The sequence below is a fragment of the Muscardinus avellanarius genome, assembly GCF_963383645.1.
Source record: "Muscardinus avellanarius genome assembly, chromosome: 5".
Lineage (NCBI taxonomy): Eukaryota > Metazoa > Chordata > Mammalia > Rodentia > Gliridae > Muscardinus > Muscardinus avellanarius.
The window spans coordinates 6,256,079-6,278,604 of NC_137790.1; the positions used below are offsets into that span (position 1 = coordinate 6,256,079).

At 42.4% G+C, this 22,526-nt stretch overlaps 1 protein-coding gene across 1 annotated transcript in view; it reads left to right on the forward strand.

Annotated features, from left to right (window-relative positions):
• The window catches only part of BRWD1 (bromodomain and WD repeat domain containing 1), a gene marked incomplete at both ends in the record, with an annotated part of 111,250 nt that overhangs the window by 74,607 nt on the left and 14,117 nt on the right, over window positions 1–22,526 (forward strand). Inside the window, 8 exons of the mRNA XM_080696450.1 lie at window positions 1,197–1,266; window positions 2,872–2,913; window positions 8,022–8,168; window positions 9,365–9,517; window positions 14,295–14,449; window positions 18,239–18,465; window positions 20,045–20,212; window positions 20,856–21,743. Of these exons, the coding sequence (XP_080552576.1) occupies window positions 1,197–1,266; window positions 2,872–2,913; window positions 8,022–8,168; window positions 9,365–9,517; window positions 14,295–14,449; window positions 18,239–18,465; window positions 20,045–20,212; window positions 20,856–21,743 (1,850 nt within the window). The remainder of the gene's footprint in view (window positions 1–1,196; window positions 1,267–2,871; window positions 2,914–8,021; window positions 8,169–9,364; window positions 9,518–14,294; window positions 14,450–18,238; window positions 18,466–20,044; window positions 20,213–20,855; window positions 21,744–22,526) is intronic.

A 22,526-nucleotide genomic window follows, 5' to 3' on the forward strand; every position in this document is an offset into this window, starting at 1 on the left:
GCCACAGGCTTCCTTTTTCTTTCAGGACCTCAGCATTTTTATGAATGATGGTCACTTCTAGAGTATTTAATTTGGTTTGTTAGGTGTTTTCTCATGTTAGATTGCATTATATCTCATGTAAGTGTACATATGTGTGTATATTTCACACATTATCTTGCACTGGGAAATAATTTGGAATAGAATAAAAACTGAGGTGGAAATTGGGATCCAAATTTTAATAAGCTTATTTGAACATTCTTTGGGACTGGACAAAAGACTCGGCTTCAGGATTGTTATGTCCCTAAGTTTTGTGTTTTGTTTTTTTTGGTGGCACTAGGGATGGAACCTAGGGGCATTCTACCTCTGAACTATGTCCCCAGCCCTATTTTTAATTCTTTATTTTTAAACAGGGTCTCACTAAGTTGCAGAGTGTCCTTGCTAAGCTGAGGCTGGCTGTGAATTCCCAATCCTCCTGTCTTAGCCTCCCACCAAGTACTGGGATTATAAGCACACACACCATGCGCAGTTTCTGACCCTAAGTTTTTTTTTTTTTTTAAATATAGCAATAAAAATTCTTTGGAAGACTCAACATAGGAGAAAATAGTTCACAGACATTGCCATCATTTTCAGTACCCAGCCCAGAGTGGACGAAATTGATTACTGTCGGCATTCTTGGGTTCCTTGTGTCCTCAGTCTAGGGGGCTCTTAGTTACCTCTTCCCAAGAATCACCTTTTCTACTTCAAGAAAACACATACCCATTTTTGTCATCTTTGTGCCTAGATATTCATACTTGAGCATTTTTCTCCTATCTGTTCAGCAAGGTAAAGATATTATTTGCTGTAATTTGTACGTCCTTTTTTCCCTTCTCTTTTATCTTCAGATCATTTCTTTCCTGGTACGTAACTGTGTGAGTACTGCTAGTTCTGATACTTAGGAAAGTTTATCTATGTTCAACTCAGTGAGGCCATACATACGTTATTTCTAGATTGCCAGCTTAATTTCTGCATGTAGTGAGCTGGAAAAAGAAAAGCCTTCAGGACTCTATAGTATCTCAGGATGGCCAGTTTTTTTCCACAGAGGGCTGGGTCAAAACCTCTTATTCTTACTCACATTAGATATAGTTTGGGGAACTATTTCTATTTTTATGTGTAGTTAGAATCCTTGGCAACAGTAACTATGTTTTGCATTACTATTAACATGAAAATTTATTTTCTAGGAATCAAGACTGTACAAATATCTCAGAATTATGTAACACATCTGAAAATGATGAAAACGCTGAGGATTTGGTATGGAGTTTGACAATTTTATGACTTTCTTTAGTTTTAAACCATAGTTTAAAAAGTGAGAGTAGTAAAAAATGTTGGTTATCTCATATCACTTTTTGTTATAGTACAGTGAACTATGCAAATAGAGTACTTGATAAATGATACATTTTTTAATTATCTAGATGATTGATGAAGTAATTTGGTTTAGCCAATGATTGCTATAAATTCATACATCTTTAACTGATTCATTTTAGGTGTGCAATGTTTCTCATTCCAAATTTTAACTAGTGAAAGTTATTTTTTATTTTATTTATTTATATTTTTGGTGGTACTGGGGATGGAACCCTTCTACCTACCTCCAGGCTACACTTCCATACCTATTTTATATTTTATTTCCATGGGGCTGGCTTCGAACCTGCGCAATCCTCCTCTCTCCGCCTCCCAAGCGCAGGGATTATAAGTGTGCACCACCACGCCTGGTGAAAGTTATATTTTAAAAAGTACCTTGGAAACTGGGAATGATGTCGCACGCTAATATAATCCCAGTACTTGGGAGCCTGAGACAGGAGGATCGTAGGTTTGAGGACAGCTTTAGCAAGTAGTCTCGTCAATCTAAGGAGATCCTGCTTTAAAATAAAAATAAAACAGGGCTGAGGTTTTAGCTTAGAGGCAGAATGCCCCTGGGTTCAATCCCTAGTACACACCACAAACACAAACACACATACTTCAATACATACCACATACCAGATATAACACACGAACACGCGCGCACACACACACACTCTACATCTGAGTGTTGAGTTTAATCTTAATTAAAAGTTAATGAACTTGACTCTGCTCAAAGTGCCTGAATCTCTTACTCAAGATAGTACATACTGATATGTAATTAGTACAGGGACAAATAGCAAAATCGTTGTGTGATTTCACTTCATACAGAATCAGGCTCTAGAATGGACTTTCAAGAAGGATTAAGACAATATATAATGTTAATTTCTACACACATTCTTACTGTGTTTTTTGTTAATATAAAAATAAAAATAGATACAGTACTGTTTTAGAGAATAAGAAAATGTATAAAATACAGAATCTAGGAATTGCAGGAGAGCATGCTTCTGGGAAGTTATGGATGGAAATAAAAACTGGAAGCAGCTTTGTGTATTTTGTGTTGAGGTAACACACAGAGCAGCTTTCTGCAGCAGTGCTCCTGAAGCTTGGGATTGGTCCCTTTCCTGAGGACATGTGAAAAAGCTAGTTAAGGTGGCTGATATTTGAAGCCTGGGTGCCACAGATAAGGCCTACTAGTTTGTCTTTTGAGATTTTGTTGATAACATGTAATTTGAGCTAGACGTGGTGGGGCTGAAACAGGAGGATCAAGGTTCACGGCCAGCCTCAACTACTTATTGAGGCCCTTTGCAACTCAGTGAGACCATGTTTCAAAATAAAGACTAAAATAGAGGGCTGGGGGTGTAGCTCAGAAGTAGAATGCCCCTGGGTTCCACCCCCATTACAGCAAAAAAAAAAAAAAAAAAAAAAACCTGATGAGATCAAGTGTTTTGATAATTTTATTGATTATTTTACTTGTAATGAGAATCTGAGCACTTAGTGTACTCTTTTTTTTATTCCTAGGATGATAGTGATCTTCCTAAAACATCTTCTGGAAGAAGGAGAGTAAGTTACTCTGCACGATTCGCTATTGTAGTTTATTCTTCGTTTTAAAATCTGGTCTTTGTCCTTAGATTTTAGATTTGTTTTTGAAAAGATAATTAATTATAGATACTGAATATTTAATGAGAAATAGGAGAAATCACTAAACGCTGGTTAGTAAATGTTTAGTTCAAGAGAGGTGATTTGTGCTGTATTTGCAGAGGAAATGGGGACAATCAAGGAAACAGGTGGGGCAGAGGGGTATCAGAGCAAAGACAGAGAAAAGACACGAAAATCCGCATGTCCCCGGGCATGCACTGGCCTCGCTGTGGAGCCAGGATGCAAGGTGTTCTGTCTGGCTTTTATGTTGGGAGCAGATTGAAATCCAGGGGTTTCATTTACATTTGAATTGCGGTCAGTTTTGCAGCAAGAACAGATGAGTGGAGTGGGAGTAACGCAGCTGTCACAGGAGATGGGGATGTGCCCTTGTGGAGTGGACACGAACAGAGGAGACCTTTCCAGGGGAAAATGACGATGATTTGGTGACTGAAATGTTTAATAAATGGAGATCTGTGCCAGGTGTGGGAGTACACGTTTGTAATCCCAGCTCCTCATTTGGCTGAGGCATGAGGATTGCAAGTTCAAGGATTTCCTTGGCAATTTTGTGAGACTCTCAAAATAAGGTTTAAAAAGTGATGCGGATGCAGCCCAGTCAAGTGTGAGGTCAGGTCAGAACCCAGTACTGCAGAAGTCTAAGTAAGTAAATAGAGGAGCCCGCGTGCTCATGCACACCGGAATCACAGTACTTGGAAGGCTGAGACAGGAGGACTGCAGGTTCAAAGTCAACCTCAGCAATTTAGTGAGACTCTGTTTCGACATAAAACATAAACTAGAGCTAGGGATGTAGACTGCCTCTGGATTCAATCCTGAGCACCACCGGGAAAAATGAAAAGAAAAAAGAAAAAGAAATGGGCTTGTTGGGAAGATGATGAAAGACAAGAATTGGGTGCAACAAAGGGGTGTCACCAGCAGCTTTTTTAAGTTCTAATATAATAGGTTAATTAAAAATCATTCTTAAACCGGGCGTGGTGGCGCCTGCTTGTAATCCCCACGCTTGGGAGGCAGAGACAGGAGGATCGGGCAGGTCTAAACCAGCCGAGCTGGCTTAAGAGACCCTGTTTCCAAATATAAAAAAGTATAAAATAGGTCTGGGAGTGTAGCCTGGAGGTAGAAGGGCCCAGTACCACAAAAAAAAAAAAAAATCATTCTTAAAAATGGTTAAAACAAGCTGGGCGTGGTGGCACATGCATGTAATCCCCACGCTTGGGAGGCTGAGACAGGAGGATTACACAGGCTTAAAGCCAGCCACAGCTGCTTAGTGAGGCTCTCAGCAACTTAGTGAGACCCTGTTTCCAAATAAAATATAAAAATGGGTCAGGGAGTATAGCCCGGAGGTAGAAAGCCTCTGGGTTCCACCCCCAGTACCACCAAAAAAAAAAAAAAAAAGGTTAAAACATTAAATGTCGGTCATTTAAAATTTCATCCTAAATTTTTTTTTTTAAATTCATCCTGTTGCTCCTTCAGTTTGGGTTTTTTGTTTTGTACTGGGATGGAGCCCAGGGGCATTCTACCTCTGAGCTACACCCTCAGCTCTATTTTATCTTTTGTTTTTGAAACAGGGTCTCAATAGGTTGTTGAAGGCCTTGCCAAGTTGCTGGAGCAGTCTTCGAACCTGTGACCCTCCTGTCTCAGCCTCCCTAGGACTAGAATTGCAGGTGTGTGGCACCACGCTGGGCTTGCGTTTTCTTTAATCAAATACTTTTTCATCATATGCTTGTTCCAGATAACACCATTTTAACATAATTTCCTTTCCTTTTTTTTTTTTTTTTTGATGGTACTGGGGTTCCTGGAAACCTTCCTACCTCCGGGATAATATTTTTTTTTTTAATTTGGTGTGTGTGTGTGTGGGGGGTACTGGGGTTCCTGGAAGCCCTTCTACCTCCGGGCTACACTCCCAGACCTATTTTATATATTGAAACAGGGTCTCGTAAGCCAGCGTGGCTGGCTTCGAACCTGCGCGATCCTCCTGTCTCCGCCTCCCAAGCGCGGGGATTACGAGCATGAGCCACCACGCCTGGCTTATTTTTTTTATTTGGAAACAGGGTCTCGTAAGCCAGCGAGACTGGATTCAAACCTGCGCGATCCTCCTGTCTCTGCCTCCAAAGCACGAGGATGACAAGTGTGCGCCTCCACGCCCGGCACATGATTTTCGTTTCAAATGGACTCCTCCAGGGCTTAGTTTCTGCATTTGTCTGCTGGAGCAAATGACAGATCTAGTTGCCTAAATTATCAAGTCTGTTATTCCACAGTTTATTGGATCAGAAGTTCGACCTGAGTCTCACTGGGCTGTCATAGTGTTGGCAGGGAGGCAACCTCCTGGAGGGGAGTGGTCTGCCTTCTCCAGCTTCCAGAGGCTGCCCCCGGTCCTTGACCACCGGCCCTCTTGTTCTGTCTTCATGCCAGCAGCATTGGCGCTCTCAGTCTTTCTTTGACTCTTACCAATCTGCCTTCCATATGACGACCCTTAGGGGATTTCACTGGGCCATGCAATTAATTTATTATCTTCTCCCATCTCAAAGTTGCCGGTATTTTTAATCCTTTCTACATAGTTCCAATTCCCATGTAAGAAAATCCATAGTTCTTCTTTTTTCCCCTTAATGTTACTGGGTATTGAGCCCAGGGGCCTTCTATCTCTGAGCTACACCCCAGCCTTTTTTATTTTTTGTTTTTTGAAACTGTCTCAGCCAAGCACAATGACCCATGCTTGTAATCCCAGTTCTTGAGAGGCTGAAACAGGAAGATAAGAGGTTCAAAGCCAGCCGTAGCAACTTAGGCTCTCAGCAACCTAGTAAGCTGCTATTTCCAAATAAATAAAAACCCATCGTGGTGGTGCACGCTTGTAATACCCACGCTTGGGAGGCTGAGACAGGAGGATCGCACAGGTTCAAAGCCAGCCTCAGCTACTTAGTGAGGCTCTTAGCAACTTAGTGAGACCCTGTTCCCAAATAAAAGATAAAAAGATAGGTGTGGGAATATAGCCTGGAGGTAGAAAAGCTCCTGGGTTCCACCCCCAGTACCATCAAAAAAAAAAAAAAGAAAAGAAAAGAAATAAAATCTGGCTGGTGTAGCTTGAAGGTTAGAATTCTTCTGGGTTCAACTCTCAGTACCAGAAACCAAATAAACATCTCCCCCACCTTAAAAAAAAAAAAAAAAAAAGAAAAAGAAAAGAAATTCCCAGCAGGTTCCTGAGAGCTAAGTTGCAGAAGCTGACCTTGAACGTGCAGTGATCCTCTTTTAGCCTCCCAAGTACTGGGATTAGAGACATACACCATTATGCCTGGCTTTAGTTATGGGTGTTTAAATTGGTATTGGTGTGTGCGTGCACACGTGCACACATTATTGGGGATGGAACCCAGGGCATTCTACCTCCAAGCTTGTACTCCCAGCCCTGTTTTTATTCTTTATTTTGAAACAAGGTCTCACTGAGTTGCAGAGGGCTCACTAAATCGTGGAGGCTGGCAGTGAACCTGTGATTTTCCTGTTTTAGCCTAAGTACTGGGATTATAAGAGTGTGCCAGCATGCCTGGCCTAGAGTTTTTTTTGTATTGGGGATGGAACCTCGGGACATTCTATCAGTGAGCTATACCCCCAGCCAAATTTTTTTCTTTTCCTTCCTTTCTTCTTTCTTTCGTTCGTTTGTTCTTTCTTTCTTTCTTTCTTTCTTTCTTCCTATTATTTTTTTTATTGGTGGTACTGGGGTTCCTGGAAGCCCTTCTACCTCCGGGCTACACTCCCAGACCTATTTTATATTTTTGAAACAGGGTCTCTTACGCCAGCGTGGCTGGCTTCGAACCTGCGAGATCCTCCTGTCTCCACCTCCCAAGCGCGGGGATTACAAGCGTGCGCCACCATGCCCGACCGTTTTATTCTTTATTTTGAGACAGGATCTCACTAAGTTGCAGAGGGCCTCACTAAGTAGCTGAGGCTGTCCTCGAACCAAGATCCTCCTGTCTCAGCCTCCTGAATGCTGGGATGACAAGTGTGCGCCACCACACCCAGCTTAGTTATAGGTTTTGAGAACTAGAGTGTGAACATCTTTGGTAGGACTGTAATTCTGTCACTTTATCAAAACACATTTTACTAACTTGGGAAAGGTGTGGAATAACCGTTTTACTGGACAATGTGCCCTTGTTGCAATTTGCTTTTCAAAGCTTGTCATGTAATTTTCCCCTAAAAACTTGTTATGTGAAAATGTTTTAAATGGCTAGTTTTATTTTTTTTTTTATATTGTAAAATGTTACTTTACACTTCTCTTGGTGCAGTGTCGCCTCCCATCATAATGTAGGCCTTTCTGATAGTGGGCGTACCTCCCCACGCCCGCCTTCCTCCTGCGGGCACTGGGGCTGGCGTTGGTGTTCTCACATACGCACTGAATGGCGAGGGCAGTGAGTCCTGCCCTGCCCCGACCGCCTCCCGGCTCCACTGGAGTTTCCCCTCCATTCCCTGGAGCCCCTCTGGTGTCCCAGTTACTCCCGGCTTCTGCTTATGAGAGGACACCTAGGACCCTTCACTGTCTGCGATTGGTGATCTCACTTGGCGTGGTGCTCTCCAGGTCCAGCCGCTTTCCTGCAAATGACATTTTTTCATTCTTCTTGATTGCTGAGCAGAATTCCGTTGTGTGTATTTCTCATAATCTTGTAATTCATTTCTTGGTTGATGGACACCTAGGTTGGTTCTATAATTTGGCTGTTGTGAATTGTGCTGCTATAAGCATGGGTATGCATATATTACTGTAATTTTCTGATTTCGATCCCTTTGGAACAGTACTCAGGAGTAGTATAGCTAGAAAAATGGCTAGTTTTAAAATACTGTTTCTGGGCATATATGTTTAGAACAACATGTGACAGGATTTAGGGTTTTATAGAAATGAGTATTTTTCCCACTAGACAGTCTAACCACAGTTCAATTGATACCGAGAAAAATACAGCTCAGTTGTATTTTTACCAGTCATGTTCCTTAGCATGATCGTTTTTTTCTTAGGCTGAAAACTCAGTATACAACTGTATTTTTAGGTCCATGACTGGAGAAGAAGGAGTGGCAAAGCTACCAACTATGTTGAAAACAACTGGAAGAAACAGTGTAAGGAACTAGTGAACTTAATTTTTCAGTGTGAAGATTCTGAGCCATTTAGACAACCTGTTGATTTGGTGGAATATCCAGTAAGTTCCCATTGTTTGGGCGTTTGGGCTTTCTTGTTTGGGATGAGGAGATGGGGTAGTTATTTAAATGAAACTTTAGAGAGGAGGCTGTTAGCATGCTTTCTCTTAGCGCTACGTTGGCTGAGACGCTAAGCCAGTGAAGAGTTTAGGCTTCGTTCACCGTAGCTACATTTGTTATCTGTTTTCTGTGCACCATCAGCGGTACTAGAAAACTAAACGGATGAACTTCACTTCTCACATACAGGAGTGGAAGATGACCTAGACATTTTTTAATGTCATAGATTTACTGTAGGAAGATCAGAATCACAGAAGAAGATAGAGCAGGAAGTAAAACCACCCGTGTCCTGAGAAACACTTTTTAAAATTGATTTTTTTTTTCTTTGTACTGGGAATATAACCCAGGGGCATGCTATCTCTGAACTACACCCCCAGCTCTTTTGATTTTCATTTTGAAAAATAGGTTCTTACTAAGTTTTCTTTTTTATTAAACAGCTTATTTTTATTTATTTTTTATTAAGCAACTTAGCAAGACCCTCCGCAGCTTAGTGAACATTAAGGTTTTGCTGAGTCGCTCGTTGAGTCTGGACTAGAACTTGGGGTCCTCCTTTCTGGGCCTCCCGAATCCTGGGGTTACAGGCACATGCCACCATGCCGAGCCAGAATGAACATTTGGGTATTGAAGATCGAACTCAGAAGCACTCTCCCTCAAAGCTATATACCTCGAGGCCTTTTTACTTTTTCTTTTGAAACAAGGTCTCACAAAGTTGCTGAGGCTGGCCTCAGACCTGAGCTTCTCCTCGCCTCTCAACACCTGGGGTTAGGTGGGCACCATCGTGCCCAGCTTTTTTTTTTTTAATGGGAATTGAACCCAGGGACATTCTACCTCCCAGCTGTACCCCCAGCCCACTTTCTAAGTTTCTGTTTTGAGACTGCTTCCTGAGGTTGATGATGCTCTCACTACTTGCTGAGGCTCCCCTCGAACCTGCAGTCTTGTCTCGGCCTTCCAAAAATTAGGATTACAAGCATTCGTTACCACTCCTGGCTCCATCGTGCCCAACTTGTGTAAACATTATTAGTGAATTAACAGCCTTTTAACTTTTTTCTTCCCTGTCAGTTTAAATATTTTAGAGGTCTTCTGTGGTTTCATTTTTAAAAGCAAAATGTGCATGTATGAACTAATTATTTTTAAAACCCAGGATTACCGAGATATTATAGATACGCCAATGGATTTTGGAACAGTGAGAGAAACTCTAGAAGCAGGAAATTATGACAGCCCTCTGGAATTCTGCAAAGACATCCGATTGATATTTAGCAATGCAAAAGCATATACGCCAAACAAAAGATCCAAGGTAATTTTTAAAGTAGTTTATTAAAAATATCATGAATGAAGAGTGTGCTTTTTTTACTTGTTGGTAGAGGTTGGACCAAAGAGAACTCATTACTAAGTAAGACCGGTATAAGGACGGAGCCGTCCCTGTTGCCCTGTCGTGCCACGGCGGATGCTTATCATTAGCTCCTAAAGTTTTCTGAAAAAATGAAGATCGGTGAGAATGCAGGCACCAGGACAACGCGAGCACACTTGATGACAGTGCGAGTGTATGCGTGTGCACGCGTGCGCCTGTGCCTATCGGGCACTTAGAAGGGGATTGGAGATGTTGGAAGTAATAACAGCAAAATGTGAAGCAGGCATGGGACTGCTGACAGTGCTGACGTTGGAGCTGAACAATGACACACGCGCCATCTGACTTATCTGTGAATGTGACTGGAGAGCACACCCTTCGGTTTTTGTTTTATGTTGGATTTTTCAGTACTTGGTGAGGTATAAACAGCAATACTTACCCATCCTCAGCGACGACCTTTTTTTTTTTTGAGGCACTGTCAATGGAACCCAGGGCCATTCTACCTCCGAGCTACACCCCCAGCCCTTTTTTTTTTTCCCCTTTATTTTGAAACAGGGTCTCTGAGTAGCAGAGGGCCTCACTAAGCAGCTGAGGCTGGCCGCGAGCCCCGATCCTCCCCTCTCTGCCTCCTGAGTGCTGGGATTACAAGTGTGCACCACCATGCCCAGTCCCATCCTCTGTGACTTCTCATAAACATCACCTTTTAGTCAGTGTGCCCGGTACTTCAGATCTGCTGTAAAGCAGGGTGTGAAGTAGAATGCTTGTTTAATGCTCTCTATTTTCTGTCTGCAATCTGTGACTGGCATTGCTAATGAACTCTTGGCCTCAGCTCCACTTTGCCCTCATCGATTAATATAAGCCTTCTCCTGAGTTGCGTTAGTGTCAGCTTGGGAAGTCTTTATGCCTTTGATATCCAGATTGCTTACTGGATCATTTTAACATTCAAGCCTAACATTTTTTCAAGTTTTGGACTTTGTCGTAGTCATGATTTCTAAGACTTATTTTCAGAGAGAAAATAAACTTATTTTTGTTTTTTCCCCTTAAAGGAAATACATATTTGAGGACACATATATAATTTATTCATTTAAAGCATATAATACCATGGTGTTTGGTGTAGCCAATCAAATTTTCAAGATTGGGTGAAGCTGGGTGTGGTTGTGCACTTGTAATAGCTGTACTTGGTAGGCGAGAGGGGGCCTCAGGGTGGCAGGTGTGTGGCCAGCCGCAGCAGCTTTTAGGCCACTGCAACTTAATGAGACTGTTTCAAAGTAAAGTAGAGCTGGGGGGAGCTCAGAGGTAAGAGTGCCCCTGGGTTCCATCCTAGTACCCCCCACACAAAGAAGTCATGGTTAAATATGTGTAGTAAAATTTGTCATTTTGACCATTTTCAGCATCCAGTTCAGTGATGTATCACGTTCACAATATTTCAAAACCTTACCACCCCAAACAGAAACGTTCTCACCACTAAATAATGGTTCTTCGTCTCTCTTCTTCCCTCAGCCCTTGGTATGCTCGTTCTGTGTTTTGTTTCTGTGAATGTCTAAATGTTCATATAAACCTTGTACCATATAGCATGCTTGTCCTTTGTGTCAAGTTTTGAATCACAATTTCATACGTCTTAAAGACTTGTCTATGTTGTGGTATGTGGCAGAACCTTATTTCCTTTTTGATGGCCAAATAACATTCCATTGTACAGGTGTAACACACTTCACCCACTCATCTATTGATGGAAGGTCGGGCTCTTTCTGCTTTTTTTGTGTGTGTGTGGTACTGAGGATGAAACCTTCAGCCTTTTATTTACTTTTATTGTGGAACAGGATCTTCCTATGTTAAGAGTCTTGCTAAATTCCTCAGATTCTTCTCTAGCCTATGATCCTCCTGTTCCAGCCTCCCAAGTACTGGAATTAGAGTTGTGCACAACCATACCCTGCTATTTCTTCATTTTGGACTTTTTTTTTTTTTGTGGCACTGGGGTTCCTGGAAACCCTTCTTCCTCCAGGCTACACTCCCAGACCTATTTTATATGTTTTATTTGGAAACAAGGTCTCTTAAGCCAGCGAGGCTGGCTTCAAACCTGCGTGATCCTCCTGTCTCCGCCTCCCAAACACGGGGATTACAAGCGTGCGCCACCACGCCCGGCCATTTTGGACATTTAAAATTGCTGTTATTTAGCAAGACCCTGCTCAAAATAAAAAATAAGTAGGGTTGGGGGTGTTACTCAGAGGTAGAATGCCCCTAATTTCAGCCCTTCGTATCCGTAGATGCTGTAGTGAATTTTGTTTGGAATATGGATACATGCCTCAGTCTTTGCTGTTAATTCTTTTTAATATTTGCACATAAAAGTCAATGCTCAGCCAGTGTGGTGGGCATCCTTGTCATCTCAGCACTTGGGAGGCGGGGACAGGAGGATCGCATAGGTTCGAAGCCAACTTCAGCTACTGAGTGAGATTCTGTTTTCAAATAAATTATAAAAAGTAGGACTGGGGATGTAGCCCGGAGATAGAAAGCCCCAGGGTTCCACCCCCAGTACTACAAAACAAAAAAAGTCGTAGATGCTAACCTATCAGGCACCACTAAACTGCTTTCCATGATGGCTGCAGCATTTTAATTCCCACCAACAAAGGAAGAATTCTGATTTTTCCACACCTTTGCCAGCACTCGTTGTTCTAGGAGGTTTGTCTGATTGGTTGTCAGTTTGTGTTTTTTTGTTTTTTTGCAGTACTGGGGATGGAATCCAGGGGCATTCTACCTCCAAGCTACACCCCTGATCTTATTTTTGTAGTCTTTTTATTTTTTGAAACAGGGTCTCACTGAATTGCGAAGGTTCTCGCTAAGTAGCTGAGGCTTTCCATGAACTGCGATCCTCCAGTCTCTGCCTCCCGAATCCTGGGATGACAAGTATGTGCCACCACGCCCAGCCCTATTCTGTTTGGAAATGAGGTCTTGCTAAGTTGATGAAAATCTCTCACTACTTGCTGAGGCTGTCCTTGAACCTATGATCCTAGTGTCTCAGCCTCCCAAGTACTGGGATTACAAGTATGTGCCACCATGCCTGGCTGGTAAGGGCAGTATTGATAGAGGTGATGTTTAGAGTCCTGGGCTCAGGTTGATTGGTTTATGTGTCAAGAGCGCACCTATAGAAGAATCAGATTGCCACCTCTAGGAGACAGACAGACTCATGGCCTCCAGTGCGGGAGTACTAAGAATGTAGAAGAGGCTGTATTCAAGCAGGGTCTCGCTAGGCAGCTCTGCGTCTCGCTAGTTGCTTGGGGCTGGCCTTGCGCCTGCGATCCTCCTGAGACCTCAGTCTTCAAGTACTGGTTATAGGCATGTACCACATCTGGCTCCTAGCCCTTTTAAAAAATTTTTATTTTGAAACAGTTGTGGAGGGCCTTGCTAAGTTTCTGGAGCTGGCCATGAACCTGCGATTCTCCTGTTTCGGCCTCCCAAATACTGGAGTTACAGGCTTGTGCCACCTCGCCCAGCTATACAAGTATTTGACATATTTTTGACAAAGATACACATATGTGAGAATCATATAAAATTTATACATCTCACAAACTGTTTTTTAAGCTCTTTAGTGTTGAGATGTCTTTCCCATCCACTGTAGTGCAGAAGATTAGTACTTGTGAACATTAGACTTTCACAGTGATTTTCACACGTGAATTCAGATGATCATAGTTCTGTAAATACAGTTAGATCAGAAGTTGTTTCCAGTATTGCTGCATATTATTTTAAATATTTGATCTCATTTAATTATAAAAATTAAATAATTCTTACATGTTTTAAAAGTCCTAAGATTTTTTTTTCCCCCTTTGGAATCAAGGCGTCTTTTTGTAATTGATAAGAGATAGCTGGCATCAGAATCAAACTACAAATAGAGACTGGTTTGGTGTAAAAGTTCTTTTGTTCCATTGCCCCAAAATCACACTCTTCTTTTGCTACCTAAATAAGTAGCCTTAAAAGAACCAGCTTTCAGACTAAGAGAAGGAACGTGTTTTTACATGTTGATGTAAAAGTGGGGAAAAAAGAAACAATTGAGATCCATTTATGTAGACAGTCCTATATTGTGGTGTTTGACTTAAAACTACTTTCTTAGCCAGGCGTGGTGTGGCGCACACTTGTAATACCAGCATTCGGGAGGCTGAGACAGGAGGATCGCGGTTCGCAGACAGCCTCAGCTACTTAGTGAGGCCCTTAGCAACTCAGGGAGACCCTGTTTCAAAATAAAGAATAAAAAAATAAGGCAGGGGATGTAGCTTGGAGGTCAGATGTCCCCTGGGTTCTATCCCCAGGCCCGCAAAAAAAAAAAAAAAAAAAAAAGATAAAACTACTCTCTTATGTCGCAGAGGTCTTTTTTTTTTTTATATTTCCTGTTTTTGCAGATCATGGCTGGGGGAGGGGACACATTGGAAATGGTCGATTAACCATTATCTACAATTATCAAAATATAAATCAACTCCGTGATTTTAATTAAAACTACTTTAAGCTGGGTGTGGTGGCACACATTTGTAATTACATACTTGGGAGGCTGAGGTAGGATCACAGGTTCACAGTAAGCTGCAGCTACTTAGTTCCTCTGCAACATTGACTATGTTTCTAAATAAAGAATAAAAAAAAAATAGGGCTGGGAGTGTAGCTCGGAGATAGAATGCTCCTGGGTTCAGTCCCAGTGCCCCCTCTCCACAAAGTTTATGGTTATAGTTCTGCTTTTATATCCTTGCAGATTTATAGTATGACATTGAGGTTGTCTGCCTTATTTGAAGAAAAAATGAAGAAAATCTCTTATGATTTTAAAATTGGTCAAAAGTTCAATGACAAACTTAGACGAAGCCAGAGGTTCAAGCAAAGGCAAAACTGTGGCGGTGCCAGGGGCGTCAGGTAAGCCGCTGCGGCAAGCTCTGTGTGCCATGTGTTTTATTTAAGCTTTTGACGCTGCTTTGACTTAATTATGCTAAAAATGTTTAACTTTTGTTTAGCGTGCTCTGTATCCATAAAAGACTAATCAAAAGTTTTTATAGCTCAGATGCATTATTTTTATTTTTTTAATTTTTTACTGTTTTTTTGCGTGTCTGGGAATGGAATCCAGGGACATTCGACCTCTGAGCTACACCCCCTTCCCTATTTTTTATTCTTTATTTTGAAACCAGATCTCACTAAGTTGCTGAGAGCCTCACTAAGTAGCTGAGGCTGTCCATGAACTGCGATCCTCTGGTCTCAGCCTCCCGAATGCTGGGATGACGAGCGTGCGCCACCACGCCCGGCTTCGGATATATTTTTAAATATAGAGCTGTTGTACAGATTTTAAATTTTTTAGTAAAGATTAAAGTTATTTTTCTTTTGCCTAAGAAGTAGCCTTTTGGTAAATGCTGTTTATGGCCTTCGATCATTTGATTAAGAGAAATGTTTATTAGATATAATGCACTTTATTAGTATCAGTTGTAAAAACAAAATAAAATGCACAATGCATTTTATTTAATTTTTTGGTGGTGGTGATACTGGGGATTGCACCCAGGGGCATTCCTCTGAGCTATACCCCCCCAGCCATATTTTATTTTTATTTTGAAACAGGGTCTTATTAGGTTGATGAAAGTCTACTTTCTGAGGCTGTCCTCGAACCTATGATCCTCCTGCCTCACCTTCCCAAGTACTGCGATTGCAGGCATAAGCTGGGCATCACCATGCCCAGCTTCCCGTTTAGTTTTGTTTCTCCTCCAGTGCTGGGGGTGGGAGCGAAGCCCTGCATGCAAAGGTGTGCCAGGCTAGCGAGTGAGCCACGTCCCCGGCCTCCCTCCATCTTCTTTTAAAGTGGACTTTTGCTTGCTCCTGCAGTGCACGGCCCGGAGCAGTGGCGCTCTGGGCCCTGTTTCAGAGTCAGCAGCAGTAGTGTTTTCTCCTGCCTGCCTGAGAACAGCCCCAATTGAATGCCACGAACCTCAGTTCTCTCACCCAGTTTTAGTGTTTCCTTATTAAGTACTTTTCAGCCAGGCGTGGTGGCGCACGCTTGTAATCCCCGCGCTTGGGAGGCTGAGACAGGAGGATCGCACGGGTTCGAAGCCAGCCTCAGCTACTTAGTGAGGCTCTCAGCAACTTAGTGAGACCCTGTTGACAAATAAAATACAAAAAAGGTCTGGGAGTATAGCCCGGAGGTAGAAGGCCCCTGGGTTCCACCCCAGTACCACACACACACAAAAAAAGTACTTTTCAGTTCATGTTCTGCCTTTGGTTAATTTCCAGAGTTCTGAAATGGTTGTTTTGGCACCTTTTCATATTTTAACTTCTTTGGTGAGAGAATGTGGTGACACACGTCCCTGCTTTCATGCGTGTAGTAACAGCATTAATATGACAGTCATGTTGATCAGGCAAAGGACTTAGTTCTTGCTCATCTGTCTTGTGACTTAGAATTTACACAAACACACTTCATACTGAGTACTTAAGTCTTCTCTTGCCTCTCTGTCATGCTGCACTTGGTTATCGCTGGTCGAATGTGCCACCCATTGCCCGACTGTGGGGAAGGCAGCACGCTGGAGGTGCACGCCAGGCCCCGGCACCATCTCACTCGCACTCCTCCTTGGGCGGAGGGCGGTGCTATCACTAGGCGGCAGGGCGTCATGCCTGGGTCTTCTCTGCCATATATGTGCTTCTTTTCTTTTGAATCATTGAAAAGGACTCCTTAATATAATGCTCTTCACCCGTGAATACTTAGTGTGGGTTTTCCAAGAACGTCCTTCAAGTTATAACCAAATACCTTATATACTGCCTACTGTTGACTCAGTAATGTCTTCGGGGTAGTCCTCCCTTCCCCAGCCAGTCCAATTCTTGACTGACATTAAGAGCCATTTATTTATAAAGTGACTCTCAGGATTTGGCTGTTTTTGTGCAGATTTTTAATTTTTTTTAATCGAAAAAGCCTTATTTATTTATAGTATTGCAAATTGAACCCAGGAGCATTCTACCTCTGAGGTACACCCTTAGCTCTATTTTTTATTCTTTATTTTTGAAAGGGTCTCACTAGGAGGGCCTCACTAAGTAGCTTAGGCTGGCTGCAATCCTGCGATCCTCCTGTCTCATTTTCCCAAGTACTGGGATTACAAGCATGTGCCACCATGCCTGGCACCTCTTCTCTTTAAATTAGGAAAATTTGAAAAGGATATAAGATAAAAAGTGAAAGAAAGCTTTCGCGCGCGCGCGCGTGTGTGTGTGTGTGTGTGTGTGTGTTACTGGGGATGGAACCCAAGGACATTCTACCTCTGAGCGACAGCCCAGCCCTATATTTTATTTTTTATTTACTTTTTGTGTGTGTGGTACTAGGGATAGAACCCAGGGACACTGTACCTTTGAACTACACTCCCAGCCCTATTTTTTTACTTTTTTTTTTTTTTTTTTGAAACAGGGTCTCACTGAGTTGTAAAGGGCCTCACTAAGTAGCTGAGGCTTGTCTACGAACCATGATCCTTCTCTCTTAGCCACCCAGATGCTGGGATTACAAGCGTGCTCCACTACGCCTGGCTTTTTTACTTTTAAGGTATTAAAACTTGCCTACTGTTAAAAGTTAAGTTTATAAGTGTAAATTTTAAAATTTATCTGCCCTGTGTTGGTATTAATGGCAGTTAAAAACCTGATATAATAAACTTGAATTTTCTTTATCATTATATAAATAGTGCTTTAAAGAATTGTGGATATCTTTAAGCTTAAGTGTTTAAACACCCTGTTTTTTTGTTTGTTTGTTTTATAGTACTTGGGGGCTATACCCCCAGCCCTGTTTTATAATTTATTTGGAAACAGGGTCTCACTAAGTTACTGAGAGCCTCACAAAGTAGCTGAGGCTGGCTTCGAACCTGTGCGATCTTCCTGTCTCAGCCTCCCAAGCACTGGGATTATAAACATGCACCACCATACCCGGCTTAAACACTCCTTTTAAATGTCTGTTTGGCTAGGCGTGGTGGCGCACGTTTGTAATCCCTGCACTTGGGAGGTGGAGACAGGAGGATCGCGCAGGTTTGAAGTCAGCCTCGCTGGCTTAAGAGGCCCTATTTCCAAATAAAATATAAAATAGGTCTGGGAATGTAGCCCGGAGGTAGAAGGATTCCATCCGCAGTACCACCAAAAAAAAAAAAAAAAAGTCTGTTTCCTTTTAAAGGAAAATAAGACTATCCAAACATAAACACTCCCACACACCCGTATTTTGCCTGGAGCTTGCAGTCTGCTTCCTGGTGATTCCAGCGCAGGGGCAGGCCGTAGTGAACAGATGCTTAGGCACAAACAGGCTGGGCTTGGGAAGGAACTATTGTGGTCTGTTGTTTTCTGTTTTAATCTTTGCTGGGTGTTCAGGTTTTGTTGGTTTCTTCTCTGTCTTAGGAACATAAGAGATTACAAAGAAAATTGTGTTTTAAGCAGGCTCAAATTTATAGGTATAAATGAATGCCTCTTATTACAGAGACACTGGTTACTCTTATTTTACCCAAAGAACTGAAGGACTCGTTATTGGAAATTTGAATAAAAAAATGTCAAATTTGAGTAATCCATGTCAGCATAAGATGTTAATAGTACATTTAATATTTTGATCATAAAGTTACTCTTAGATAAAGAGATAATACATTTTTATCTCTGAAGTACTTGTTTCTTTGTGTTTTGTTAAATATTGTTTCTTTTGTTCATCTCTTTGGCCAGAAATATCAAGCAGAAGCGGTTAAAATCTCAGACTAAAGTAATTCCTGAGTTGGTAGGCTCTCCTTCTCAGCCAGCGTCGAGCAGGGTGGCGTACGCTGCAGCCCACAAGACAAGTGCTGGTGTCTCCTCGGGACTCACTTCCGGTGACTCTTCGGATTCAGCAGGGTCATCAGGCGGCAAGAGGAGGAGTAGATCTATAACTCTAAGAAAAGATTCTGTGCTCTCTGGTGAGAAAACACTGTGATTCCATTGTTGAAAACCCAAACGTGTAATGTTTTCAGTTACTGTAGGATCAGAGGGAAATGTAATAAAGACAGGCCTTCACACCAAAAGGAAAAAAATTTAATAAATGCAGAGCAGTTAGAATATGTTTGATCAGAACTATGCTTTGCAAATATTGGAATAATATTTTATGCAAATTTGAATCTATTTTTTTTTTGTGTGTGTGTGTGTGTGTGGTACTGGGGGTGGAACCCAGGGGCTTTCTACCTCTGGGCTATACTCTCAGACCTGTTTTATACTTTATTTGGAAACAAGGTCTTACTAAGTTGCTGAGAGCCTCACTCAGTAGCTGAGGGTGGCTTCGAACCTGTGTGATTCTCTTGTCTCAGCCTCCCCAGTGCGGGGATTACAAGCATGTGCCACCACGCTCGGCTCCAATTTTGTTTTAATTTGCTTTTATTGATGCATTAGAGTTCCATAATGTAAATCACATTTACACTGACATCCATGCACACAGCACTTGGTGACCCCCGCCCAGTACAGAGTGCTGAGACTCACATAGTCACATAGAGGCGGTGTCTCCACTAACAGACCCTCCTGCCCTTCCCTTAGACCGCCTCCGTGGCTCCGCTGAGATTTCTCCTACATTATCTGAAGGTCCTCTGCTATCCCACTTATTCCCTAGCTTGGGCGTATTTGAGAAAATACATGACCTTCACTTTGAGATTGGCTAATCTTACTTAATGTAATGTTCTCCTGGTCCTTATATTTGCTTGCAAATAACAAAATTTTGTTTTTTATTGCTGAGTAGAATTCCATTGTATTTCCCATAATTTTGTAATTCACCTAGTTTTTACCTTTTGTTCTAGGGATTGAACCCAGGGGCATTCTACCTCCAGGCAGTACCCCCAGCCCATTTAGTTTTTTGCTGTGTTGTTCAGGCTGGCCTTGAACTTGCTGTTCCTTTGTCTTCGGCTCCTAAGTACTGGGATAACTGGCGTATACTACTGTACCCGGCTTTTGTATCTCTTTAGATAAGAAGTATCGAGGGTCATGTAAGCTCTCAGCTGATGGCGTTTGTGTATTGCTTTGGTAGTGTAGCTGTAACTGCTGTCAGCCCTTTATTATTAACATTGTGTAGATGAGGCTGTGGTGCTTCTGTTTTTCTGTGTGGCCCCGAGTGATTTTGGTGCCTTGTGGTGTTAGAGTACTATTTACTGTCATAATTGAATCTTTTTTACCTGTCTCATCCTATTTTCTATTATGTGGAGCTGGGTGTGGTGGCGCACGCTTGTAATCCCAGCATTCGGGAGGTTGCGATCCAGAGGATCGCGGTTCGCGCACAGTCTCAGCTACTTAGCAAGGCCCTCTGCAACTTAGTGAGACCCGCTTTCAAAATAAAGAATAGAAAGTAGGGTGGGGGCTGTAGCTCGGAGGTGGGATGCCTCTGGGTTCCATCCCCGGACCCGCCCAAAAAAAAAACAACCTTGTACGTATTTCAAATGTCTGTTGTTAGTATGGTGTTAATGACGTTAGGAGATAACTGCTTGTACAGAGTCTAACTTCACACTTTGCTTTTCTTAGAAAGCGAAATGGAGGATTCCTTAGCTACCTCTGCATGCTCTTCAGCTTCAAATAGTTCAGAGGAAAGTAAAGAGGGCTCAAGAGCTCAGGAGTCGTCCTTGCGGAGTGGGCTGTCCAGAGGCAGCAGTGTCAGGGTGACCAGGACTAGAGCTGCTCGAAGGAAAGCTGGTAAGGGCCTCCAGCTGGTGGCCGGGTTACGGATTAATGCACCGACTGTGACTAAAGTTTGTTAGGTCTTTCAGATTTAGAAAGGAAACCAATTTTGGCATTAAGAATAAGGAAAATTACTGTTTTCATTATTATTATTACTTTTTTATTTATTTATTTTTTTGGTGGTACTGGGAATGGAACCCAGGGTCTTCTACCTCGGGGCTACGCTCCCAGGCCTATTTTATATTTTAGTTTTATTTGGAAACAAGGTCTCGCTAAATTGCTGAGAGCCTCAGTAAGTAGCCGAGGCTGGCTTTGAACCTGAGTGATCCTCCTGTCGTCTCAGCCTCCCAAGCACGAGGATTTCCTTATTCTTAAAAATAAGAATAATAGCTTAAAATAATAGCTTAAAAATGTTGATAATAATAGCTTAAAAATATTGACGAAATTCCTAGTGTAAATAATAATAGCTTAAAATGTTAAGAAATTTCTTTATAATAATATTGTAATAATAGCTTAAAATGTTGATGACATTAATAATAGCTTTAAAATGTTGAAATTTTTTTCTAATAATAGCTTAAAATGTATATAGCTAAATAATAATAATAGCTTGAAAATGTTGAAGAAATTTCTTTCTAATCTTGTTAATTTTTAAATCTAGGTCTTCTTTCTTTAGAAAATGGATGTGGCAGAAAAGCTACTCGAAAGAGAGTCTATTTGAGTGATTCTGATAACAATTCATTGGAAACAGGTGGAATTCTAAAAGCCAGAGCTGGAAATAACCGAAAAGTCCTACGAAAGTGCGCTGCTGTGGCTGCCAATAAAATAAAGCTAATGAGTGATGTAGAAGAGAATTCCAGCTCTGAAAGCGTATGCTCTGGGAGGAAGCTGCCACACCGCAATGCTTCTGCTGTGGCTAGAAGAAAGTTACTGCATAATTCTGAAGATGATCAGAGCCTCAGGTCAGAAGTGGAGGCAGAGGAGCTACGAGTCCAAAGACGGCCGTGGCCAGCGTCCAGCGCTCACGCTGTCCGGAATTCTGCTCATGAATCTGAAAGCGGAGATTCCGAGTCAGAGAGTGGTTTGCGAGTGGCCCGGAAAAACTGGCATGCTAATGGTTATAAGTCCCATACGTCAGCAACATCCAAAGCAAAACTTCTTAAAATAGAGTCTTCTGAAGAAGATTCTAAAAGTCATGATGAAGATAGCGGGCAGAACAGAACCGCCGGCCCTTCGGCCTCCCCGCAGAATCTCCCACCAGAGAGCATTTCCGAGGAAGTGGACTCTGACCCGGGAAACAGCACGTGCCGAAAGAATGTGAATTTCTCTAAGAAAGCGAAGATCCTCAGTGACTCAGAAGACTCGGGCTCTGAAGAGAAAGGTGGAGACGGCGGTGGACCTCACGCAGTGGAGCCGCGGCGCCCGGCCTCAGGGCACCCGGAACGCGAGCCTCCTGCCGTGTCTCAGTGTTTCCCAGATCACGTATCCGAGACTGATTTAGATTCGGATGGTGACAAAGCAAAAGAAAAACGAAACAGGCTTACCAAAGGTAATTGAAAACATGTACTTGTGTTCACTGACTTAATCCCACTCTTCTTCTGTTGCGTACTCCGACTGTTTCCCGTGAGACGCCTCTTAGCTCGCTGTTTCTCCCAGCCCCAGGCATGGTGGGCTCTTTCTCTTCATCCCTTACATTCTCGTGTGTGTGTAACTAGTGATAACATACACTCAGTTTTATCTACCTCACAGCACTCTTAGCCTCAACTACTGTTTTCATAAATTGGATTTTACTTCTCTTGGTAATGGGTGTAACGTATTGAGGAAAGCAAGGTGAGCACGTGCGTGAGTCATGGTGGTGACCACTTGAGATAAGGAAAGGGTAGGACCGATGAAGTGGTCAACAGCCATGACAGCCGCTCATGGAGCAGCGGAGTTGGGTGTTTCTACCAGGAGTTACTGTCCTCGTCCGCCTTGTACATAATAGCTTGAAGTGCAGAGCAGTGAAATAACTGCTGAAGTTTAACTCCTGGTAAATGTGGCTTGACTACGTTTAAAACCAGAAGGTGGCTAGAGCTCAGATTAAAAGTGGTGTGATTGAAGCTTGCAGAGTTCGGATAGTTTTCATGGAGACTGAAAACTGGTGGTTATTTTGCATGCCGAAGAGCAGCATTGTCTGTTATGTTAAGGGCATGCAAATGTGCTGTACTCTTAACAGTGCTGGGCCTGGAAGGTCACTTCACAGTGTTGAGAGGTGTCTGCCATCTCATCCACTGCCATCCCCCTCCAAACTAATAAGAATTCTGGATTTAAATTGTTTTCAATGCTGAACATT